The 9560-nt window shown below is 34.0% G+C and overlaps 1 protein-coding gene across 1 annotated transcript; it reads left to right on the top strand.

Annotated features, from left to right (window-relative positions):
* Positions 1 to 1361: 1361 nt before the first annotated feature.
* On the top strand, positions 1362 to 5744 carry LOC105797472 (polygalacturonate 4-alpha-galacturonosyltransferase). The gene is made up of 11 exons (XM_052633673.1): positions 1362 to 1747; positions 1839 to 1993; positions 2471 to 2505; positions 2615 to 2674; positions 2788 to 2922; positions 3025 to 3091; positions 3178 to 3218; positions 3298 to 3632; positions 3752 to 4109; positions 4254 to 4835; positions 5162 to 5744. Exons 2-11 carry the CDS (start codon positions 1852 to 1854, stop codon positions 5435 to 5437), a joined length of 2031 nt encoding a protein of 676 aa, XP_052489633.1. The 5' UTR covers positions 1362 to 1747; positions 1839 to 1851; the 3' UTR covers positions 5438 to 5744.
* The last annotated feature ends 3816 nt before the right edge of the window (positions 5745 to 9560 follow it).

The raw sequence follows: 9560 nt of genomic DNA, 5'->3' as shown, positions 1-9560 counted from the left end.
CTTGCACCACCATTAAATTGGGTTAGGGTTTTTTCCCCAATATTCTCTTTCTTCTATTGTGGATAAATTTCAAAGGCTAAACTTTGTGCCATAAAGAAATTTCTTCTTGAAATACTAAATCGCCAAAAAAAAGTCTTCACTGCCTAATTTTGGTTAATACAAGAACAAAAAAAAAAAAAAAGATTGAAGGACAATAAGAAGAATAAAACTGGAGAAAGAGAGAAAGTATGGGTTTTTAGTATTTTATCAGTTTCTAAATCCTAATTTTGGTTTCAATTTCTTTTTATTGTCTTCTCCTTTCTTTTCTGCCTAACAAGTTTGGCAAAGTGATTAGACAAAGGAAACAAACCAGATGAAAAAGAAAAACACTCAACATAGGTAAGAAGAAAAAAGGAGCTTTCAGATCTAGGTTCTCCCCTTTCATCTTTTGCTTCCCCATTGTTCTTTTTCTTTTTTGTTCTAGTCAAATTCTGATTGTTTCCTTGTTTTTGCAGTTGTTTCATATTAGAAATTTGGCGGGGTTTGATTCTAATATCCATCTAATAAAAAGAGGATAGGTAGGTATGTTGAAGAATAGGTCCGGAGCAATGACCAGCAAGCAAACTTTAATGGTTGATCACAACTCTCAAGCATCCCCTGCCCAGAATAGCACTAAACCAATCCCATCTTTCTTCGATTCTCTGCGATTTAAAGCTTTCACTTCAAAAGCCTTTCTCGACACTAAATCTCTCAAGAGCTCTACTTCAATCATTGACAACAAACTCTTCTTTCCTTTTGGAAACCCTTTTACCTTGGACAAAAACCACCCTAAATCCCTTTTTATCTCTTTTTCTTCTTTTTCTATTGCATAAACCCTCAATGGGTGCTGAAAGGGCTGTTTAAATTGGTGCTAACTGGCTAACTTGAAAGTTAATGACACCAAGCAAGCCGTCATCTGCCATGCCACTTTACCGTTATATTTGTAACGGAAAACGGTAAAAATGACTGTTTTGTTATTTTTCTAAAGTTGAGTGACTGAAATAAAACCAATGTAACTATTTTGTCATACCCCAAAGTTGAGTAATTGTTGGTGTAATTTACTCTTATATTTATATAATGTGTTTAATTTGTACAAAACCCATGTTTTTTGATAATATTATATTTATATAATATGTTTAAAACTATATTAAAGTAGAATACTTAAGTTGCATGGAGAAGAATAAGGTGGGCTGGCTCATTACGTCATAAAGCTAGTCTGGCGATAAAAACGGCAACGTCTTTGTCGGCTAAAAGTGAAATTAAAATAATTATCCCATCTCTCAGATTATCGTTTCCGGAAGGAATGAATATATATGTCTGAAAGCGAAGACGATAATAAGATAATGAAAAATAACCCTTACCAACAGAAAAAACGAAAACCGAACCGAGATCGAAGAAGATCCCCTTGTTCTATATATATACATATATATATATATATATATATATTAATTTTTGTTATCTCAAGTTTCTTTTGTTTCTTGCTTGTTTAGGCCAGCGCATTCCTTATAAATTACACTCACTTCGTTTTCAAGATAAATAATTTTGTTCCTCACTCCACCATCTTCCTGCATTTCCCTTTCTCTCTGCACTATTAAATTCCTTATTTTTACTGATAAAAGCATTTAGTTAACACTTAATCTATGCTTGCTTTCCCATGGATTTCCATTCCAACTAGCTTCGATACGGATCTGCTGCTTTCAGTTTCACGCGATCTCCCCTCTGTTAACTTGTAATTATCCTTTTTCCACCTTTTGATTATGCAATTTCGTTTTTTTTTTTTAAAGTCTGACTGATTTTGCTGCTGCTATTGTTGTTATTAGGTTCTGATAGCCAATGGCGTTGAAGCGGGGACTATCCAGTGTGGGCGTCCAAAGGAGCAGAAGTTCTGGATCTCGATTGCGTATCGTGATTCTTTTTTTCTTCTCAATTGTGACTCTACTTGTTTTCTTTGTCGGTCAAGGGCTTTACATTTCTGGTTCGTTTTTTCTCTTAATTTCCCCCCGGGTTTTTAAGTACTACTTACCAGATCTAACTTTGTATTTGATTTTGATTTTGTATTTTAGAATGATGATAAATTAATTCTTTGTTTTGATTAGTTTATAAATGCGTCTTTTTCGATCTGATAAAATTGAAAAGTGCCTCATCTTTTAATTGATTCCGAGCTTTGATTAGTGAATTTCTTAAAAAAGTTTTTGGCTTCTCATTTTACTAGAAATTTGTAAAGTCAAATGGTCTAACTTTAGTTACACAACATTGTCGTAAATAGTGATGCTCCTACTAAGTTCCAATTTTAACTTACAATTCGTTGCTCCATCTCACCTAATATTTATCATCATAATAGAACTTTTGTTCAATTATGTTGAATTGTGTTGTGAGTATAAAGTTAGATATAAATTCAATTGTGTTCTTTGATTGCATCTGATCTTTGTTCCAATTTTTGTTTCTTGTGCAGACGAAGATAGTGTTCAAAGTGGTTTTGGCAAACAGGTTTCTTCTTTAAAACCTTATCCATCTGCATTGCTTTTAACTTAGATGACAGACTGTGACAGCTTTTATACCCAGATCTGCATTATTTTAAAAGGGTTGAGTTTTGCAGAATGTTGACTGGAGAGAAAGGCTGGCATCCCAATCTATCAAAAACCTATTCACTAAAGAGGTGAATGCGTGTTGGATTATATTCTATACAAATTATGGTTCTTGCTCCAATTGTTGGTAGATTTTAATTGTCAATTATATTTATCATCTGATGTCATACTCAAATCATTCTAGGTTATTGATGTTGTATCTACTAGTACAGCTGATTTGGGGCCATTAAGTCTTGATTCTTTCAGAAAAAGCAATTTGTCTACATCATGGAATTTTATTGGGGTAGAGTCTTCAGTTGCGGATAAAGCTACTTCTCAGGTTAGGATCATACCTCAGTAGTCAAATCTATCCCAACCCCTCCTCCAAAGAAAAAAAAGTTGCTGATTGACTAATCTTTATATGATTCTCACTTGTTCAAAGTCAAATCAAAAGGCTACAGACTTGAAACAAGAAATGTCTCAAGTTAAAGAGGGAAAGCTTCCTAATGGTAATGCATTTCTGATCTGTTAAATATAGATATGCCTAATGCTACTGGTGAATTTTCTTTCATGCTGACCTGGCTGTTCTATGCAGATGATCATTCACATGATATGCTTACTAATACACTTCGAAGGGTAATTATCATCTTTTGATTCACTGAGTGCTTTAGTATTATAACTAATTATATAATAAGAGGCATGTTACTGACTGCAGCAACTTAGAGATAATAGGCGTGAGAAGCATGTGGCTGGTTTGGTGCAAAAAGATGATGAAGCTACTGTGAAACTTGAAAATGCAGCCATTGAACGATCCAAAGCTGTGGACTCTGCAGTTCTTGGAAAATATAATATGTGGAGGAAAGAAATTGATAATGAGAACTCTGATTCCACAGTGCGCTTGATGAGTGATCAAATTATAGTGGCAAAGGTTTATATAATTATTGCAAGCATGAAAAACAAGCTTGACTTGCGAAAAGAATTGCAGATTAGGCTCAAAGAGAGTCAGCATGCCTTAGGAGAGTCAACAACTGACGCTGATCTACCTCATAGGTAAAGGAAGTTGGGTCTTTAATCTCCTTGGCTATGTGCTGTAGTCCATGTTTCCTCCAGGTTTTGCTTTTGATGATTCTGTCAGTTTCTAATGTTGTGTTCTCATGTGAATTATTCAGTGCGTCTGATAAAATTAAAGCAATGGAAAAAGTTCTAGCCAAAGCAAGAGAGCAATTATATGATTGCAAGTTGATGCTTGGAAAGCTCAGAGCAATGCTTCAGGCATCGGTAGAACAAGTTATGAGCTTGAAAAAAGATAGCATGTTCCTGAGTCAGTTAGCTGCCAAAACAGTTCCCAATGCAATCCATTGCTTGTCGATGCGTTTGACCATAGAATATTATCTCCTTCCCCCAGAGAAGAGAAAGTTCCCTAGAAGTGAGAATTTGGAAAATCCAAATCTCTACCATTATGCCCTCTTCTCTGATAATGTCTTGGCTGCATCTGTCGTTGTCAATTCAACTATCATGAATGCCAAGGTGATAAAAGCTGCCTTGCCTAGCTCTCTGAGTTGTTCTTTACTTTTTTTGTTTTTTCACTTATTGATTAGGAATTGTTATGTTTATAAGAATTGAGGCTCAGATGCAGTCTTCACTAAAATTTTCTTCTTGGTTGTATTGCAGGATCCCTCTAAACATGTTTTCCATCTTGTTACTGATAAACTTAATTTTGGAGCAATGAACATGTGGTTTCTGTTGAATCCCCCTGGAAAAGCCACCATTAATGTTGAAAATGTTGATGAATTCAAGTGGCTTAATTCATCCTATTGCCCTGTTCTCCGGCAGCTTGAGACTGCAGCGATGAAGGAATACTACTTCAAGGCAGATCAGCCAACCAATTCTGGATCTTCGAACTTGAAGTATCGAAACCCAAAGTATCTCTCAATGCTTAATCACTTGCGGTTCTATCTGCCACTGGTCTACCCAAAGTTAGATAAGATCCTCTTTCTTGATGATGACATTGTTGTCCAGAAAGACTTGACTGGATTATGGTCTGTAGATCTCCATGGAAAAGTGAATGGTGCAGTAGAAACTTGCGGTGAAAGCTTTCATCGTTTTGACAAGTATCTGAACTTCTCAAATCCACATATTTCACAGAACTTTGATCCTAATGCTTGTGGGTGGGCATATGGAATGAACATGTTTGATCTCAAGGTTTGGAGAAAGAAGGATATTACTGGCATATACCACAAGTGGCAAAATATGGTGAGTTAATGGACAGACGGAAGTTTTGATTTCATGCTAGTTATTTTCTCCTTCACATGTACACACACCACCTTTCATGCTTGCATGGAGATAAATCATTTAGTTGTTGACAGATTAAACCCACAAGTTTGCCAATTATCAAATAACGTTCTAGTGAACATGTTGCTCAAGTTATATATGCAAAACTGATGGTATTATAGGTTTTGAGGGGTAGGTTGGCTCCTTTGGGAGACAGACGACATTTGAAGACTTCTCACGACTTCAAAGGATAATTTGTTGTATGTTCTGATCTTTTCTTTTTCTTGATTTGTTTGAATATTTATCAGAACGAAGATAGAGCATTGTGGAAGCTGGGGACACTTCCCCCGGGGCTGATCACATTTTATGGTCTAACACATCCACTTCAGAAATCATGGCATGTACTTGGTCTTGGCTACAATCCAAATGTAGACAAGAAAGAAATTGAAAGTGCAGCAGTTATTCATTACAATGGCAACATGAAACCTTGGCTGGAGTTGGCCATGACGAAATATCGATCATATTGGACCAAGTACATCAAGTATGATCATCCCTACCTTCACAGTTGCAAGTTCAGTGAATGAACCAGATTATAATTAGTGACATTTTGTTTTCTTTTTCCTTCTATTTTTTCTTTACTCTTCTTATCCCCACATTATTGTTTATTTTTCTTTGTAATTCATTAAATTCATTCCCTTAAGCTTCTCATTCATTGGAATGAGTTAACAAATTTTACGCCAGGTTAACCTCTGTACTTAAGACACCCCATGATTTTTTCACCCTTTTCCAATTTTAGTAGAATAGTGAAAATCTTGGTCCACTATATTTTTTGAACAATAGCTCCTTTTGCTGGATTTAACGTGTATATATTATAAAGACTCAAATTCCTAAGTTTGTTTTCTGAAGCAATTTTCTTTTTGAATTATTGCTCGATAAAGAAACCCAAGATCCAAGACAAATTAACAAAGCAAACTAGAATTTAATTGATGAAATAAAATCTAAAAAGAAAATGAAAATAGAAAAGAAACTAAGGGTTTGGAGATGTATTGATCAGTGAGGGATGGAATTATTGTGCCAAATTGAATGAAAGCCGAAATTGAACGATTCAAATCTGAAAAAAAAAATTGGAGTAAATAAAGTTAGATTTGAACAATAGAAAATAAAGAAAGTAAAATAAAAGAACTAGACAAAAAAAAAAAAAAGATTGAATGTCCTATAGCACCCTTTGATGACTTACTCTCAAAAACATCAATGATCGGATGGATTTTTCCCTATAAAATCCTTAAGCGAAGGACTCTTAGAAACATCAATGGTCGAGTTTTGAAGGTTATAAACGTTGCAACTTTGGAAGGTTTGAAAAATAACAAACTGCAAAAGAAAACAAGAGTAAAATCGCTCGAACCCTTAAACACTCTTTGCATCACCAAAAAAAAAAAAAATCACTAAGAAAAATTTACTTTATTTAATGAATAATAAGGGTGGTGACTAAGCCTATCAATAGGCTGAAAATACAAGTAACTAAAGTGAAAAAAAAACTTCTTAATAATAAAATTAATAAAAAAGCACAAAAATCACCTATGTTTTGTTCTAACCAATGAGATTCAAAATAAATAAATTATGTAACATCTCTCACTCGTCTTGACGTTCAATATAGATGGAATATTCTGTTGAAGTGTGAATGTAGCAAAGATCTCGAAAATCATTTAAGAATTCAATTTTTGAAACAAATTAGTTAAATAATAAAATTTTGATAAAATCAATTTCAAGGTTTTTGAAATAATCATTTAAATCATTTTGTGGGTGGTTGAAAGTGTCCAAAGTCAAACCTAAGCTTCAATGGGCTTAAAATACTCAAAATTGTGTAATGGTCCAATTTCAAGGGTTAGGTATCACTAGATGAAATCCTTGCACCAATATTCTGCGTAAAGTATCAACACATTGATCTTATGTATCAATAATTTACTTACGATCTGTACCTTTTTAACTATTGACTTGCAATATTTTGATACTTTTGTATAAGTATCGGAACCTAGACCCCTAAGGCTAAAAATCAATTCAAAAACACCCAACTTCATATCCAAACACTTCAACATGATTACAATAGATCTCAAAATATTATATAACAAAATTTAAACTCATTTAAGCACAAACACACATCATAAACATATTTAAGTTGAATAATGAATCAAAACACAATTAATTATATTAACCACGGTTTGAAACATAAATCAAATTTACAAATTTCTAGTTTAAACGAAGTCTTTATGAACTTGCCAAGATTCATACACCAATGACATCTAAAACAAATGAAATACAACTTCAAACTCGAATAGTAATGCGATGCTCTCAAGCTGGAATAACAAACTTCTTGGACAAGTTATTGACCTATACATTTAAACAAGTCACGCGTGAACTCAGTAAATACAAAAGGAAAATCGTACTAGCCTTATGTCATTTTTAATGTTAAGCCCTTTAGGAATGTTTATTTCATAAAACAATTGTGTCACATTTAACAATTCTAACATAATTAACTTTTACTATCGAATTACATGGGTTCAACTTACAAATTATTGATTCATTAGTGATCACATTTCCAAATTCAAATATATGACTCTTAATGAGTACTTACATTGTATTTAAACAATCATATAACCCCTTTAAACATAGTTTCTTAACATAAGCACACATAAGCATCCCCTTTTAAGCCATTTACTCATTTTTCCATATTTAAGTTAAACATTATACGCCCCTTCTTGTTCTGTGGATAATCTTGCGGCAATAGTTACAGGCAAAGTAATTTGCTCTCCCAAATATCCGTATTTCTGGTGGTTAGGTAAAAGTTTCAACTCCAAAACAGGTGGTTTAATAGTAGAAGGAACCATTTCAGTTGTAGCTGGAGTTACTTGTTCTGGTTATTCTCTACTTTTACGGCACCAGTTGAGTTGAAGGGTCGCATCGTTATTTTTTTTTGTTTTGGATCATCCATCATTTCTTCCTCTATTTCATCCTGATTTAGCTCGATTGAGTTCAACACTTCTGATTCTGAATTATGGGTCATTCTTTCTTGGGATGTAAACTCTGTTGTTTAAACACTTTCTGTTTCCCAGCTCATACCCCATGTAAGCTCATTGCTACTGACTTTCTCCAACAGATTGACTATTTTCCATCCCGTTTTTGACCAAATACTTCTTTCAGCTATGATATCAAGTTGTCGTTTACTTTGTCCATCCAATCTATCACAGAAAATTTGCAGTTGTACCGCAAAGTTAATGCCCCCTCCCAATATTGACCGCATAATCAATTTAAACCTTTCCCATGTCTGTCACAATGTCTCAATAGCATCTTGCTTGAATTTAAATAGCTTCATGTGCTGATTACTGCAGCCATCGGTACAACTCGATGTAGGAATAATTGTACGAATTCAATCTAGGTCGTAATAGTGTTTGGGGGAAGTGCACCTAACAAAACCTTTTCTTGTCCTTTTAAGACAAATGGAATTAATAATAATTTGATAACTTCTGCCAACACATCAACATACATAATTGTGCTACATATGTGCTTAAACTGTTAGAGGAAAACTATGGGTCCTCATTTTTGTGACTTCTAAACTTAAGATTTGAAGAAATCCATGTCAGTAATGCAAGGTTTAATTCAAAATGAGGATTCTTAATAACATGTTGAGTAATACTAGGTCATAACCAGTTCATGTCAAAGAGAACTGGCCCTACCACCTGCATCACCTTACTAAATTTAATTAACAAATTAAGGAAGCAGAGATATGTTATGAATTAAGTGTCAAAGGGTTATTTTTGCGAACTTCCCTTATGGCTATCTTGTCACAGGTACTCATGGCTCTATATGAACACTGCAACTCATAAGGAAAAAAGAAATGTTAGTAAAAAATAGTAAAAAAATGAAACGACTAAACTTAAAATCGTATCTATAATTTAAAATTTTCTTAATTATTCTATTAAATGTAAAAATTAAAAGTAATTCAATAGCATTGCCTCTCCAGCAATGACGCCAACAACTTGACAGCTTTTGGACGTACTAACGTCTAGAGTGTAATTCCTGCAACCAAATATTATAGTTAGGCGGTTTCTACAAGTATAATGGTCAGGTTGTAACATAGTTTATACAACAAAGTATGGAAGTGCTTCGAGGATCGTACCCAAGGGAGGCGAAAACTAAATTAATTCTAACTTTGACATTAATAGATCTAATTAGTAGTTAACTAAATTATATTACGATAAACCATAAAGTGAAGAAAAATTATATAGTATAAAAAATAAATTTCATCAAAATAAAAATGAAAAACTAATTTGCAGATTGAATCAATTCTAACAACGGAAGACTAACTCGTTTCGGTGGTCGTAACTAATTCCTATTTCGGGTTCTATTCAATCAACTAGTCATTAAGCTAGCAAGATCTCTTGATCTTCCACTAAACTAATGAGTCGGCAAGAAATACTTATCTATTGACCTCACAGTCCAGATCGGATTAGGGAAGATGTTCACAGATAGGCAATACCAATTTTAGATTCATTCCCACCGAGATGACTTCCTAGGGTTGACAAACCTAGGGTTTTATGTTCTTTCTATCCTAACCAGCTGGTCCGCTAAGAAACCCTACATAGAAACTAATTACTCCCATATCCACTCGCTAATCTCCCATAAGGGGATTAGTTCCTCATGGATCTCATAAAC

This window comes from Gossypium raimondii, chromosome 7, assembly GCF_025698545.1.
Source record: "Gossypium raimondii isolate GPD5lz chromosome 7, ASM2569854v1, whole genome shotgun sequence".
NCBI classification, from domain to species: Eukaryota; Viridiplantae; Streptophyta; class Magnoliopsida; order Malvales; family Malvaceae; genus Gossypium; species Gossypium raimondii.
The sequence above is the reverse complement of the archived record's forward strand: the minus strand, read 5'-3'. Positions and strand labels throughout refer to the sequence as shown.

Excerpts from the sequence above, each read along its gene's own strand:
- LOC105797472 (XM_052633673.1), top strand. The coding sequence starts at position 1,852 with ATGGCGTTGAAGCGGGGACTATCCAGTGTGGGCGTCCAAAGGAGCAGA. Across the intron at positions 3,092-3,177 it reads AGAGGGAAAGCTTCCTAATG|ATGATCATTCACATGATATG; the intron begins GTAATGCATTTC and ends TGTTCTATGCAG. Across the intron at positions 3,633-3,751 it reads GACGCTGATCTACCTCATAG|TGCGTCTGATAAAATTAAAG; the intron begins GTAAAGGAAGTT and ends TGAATTATTCAG.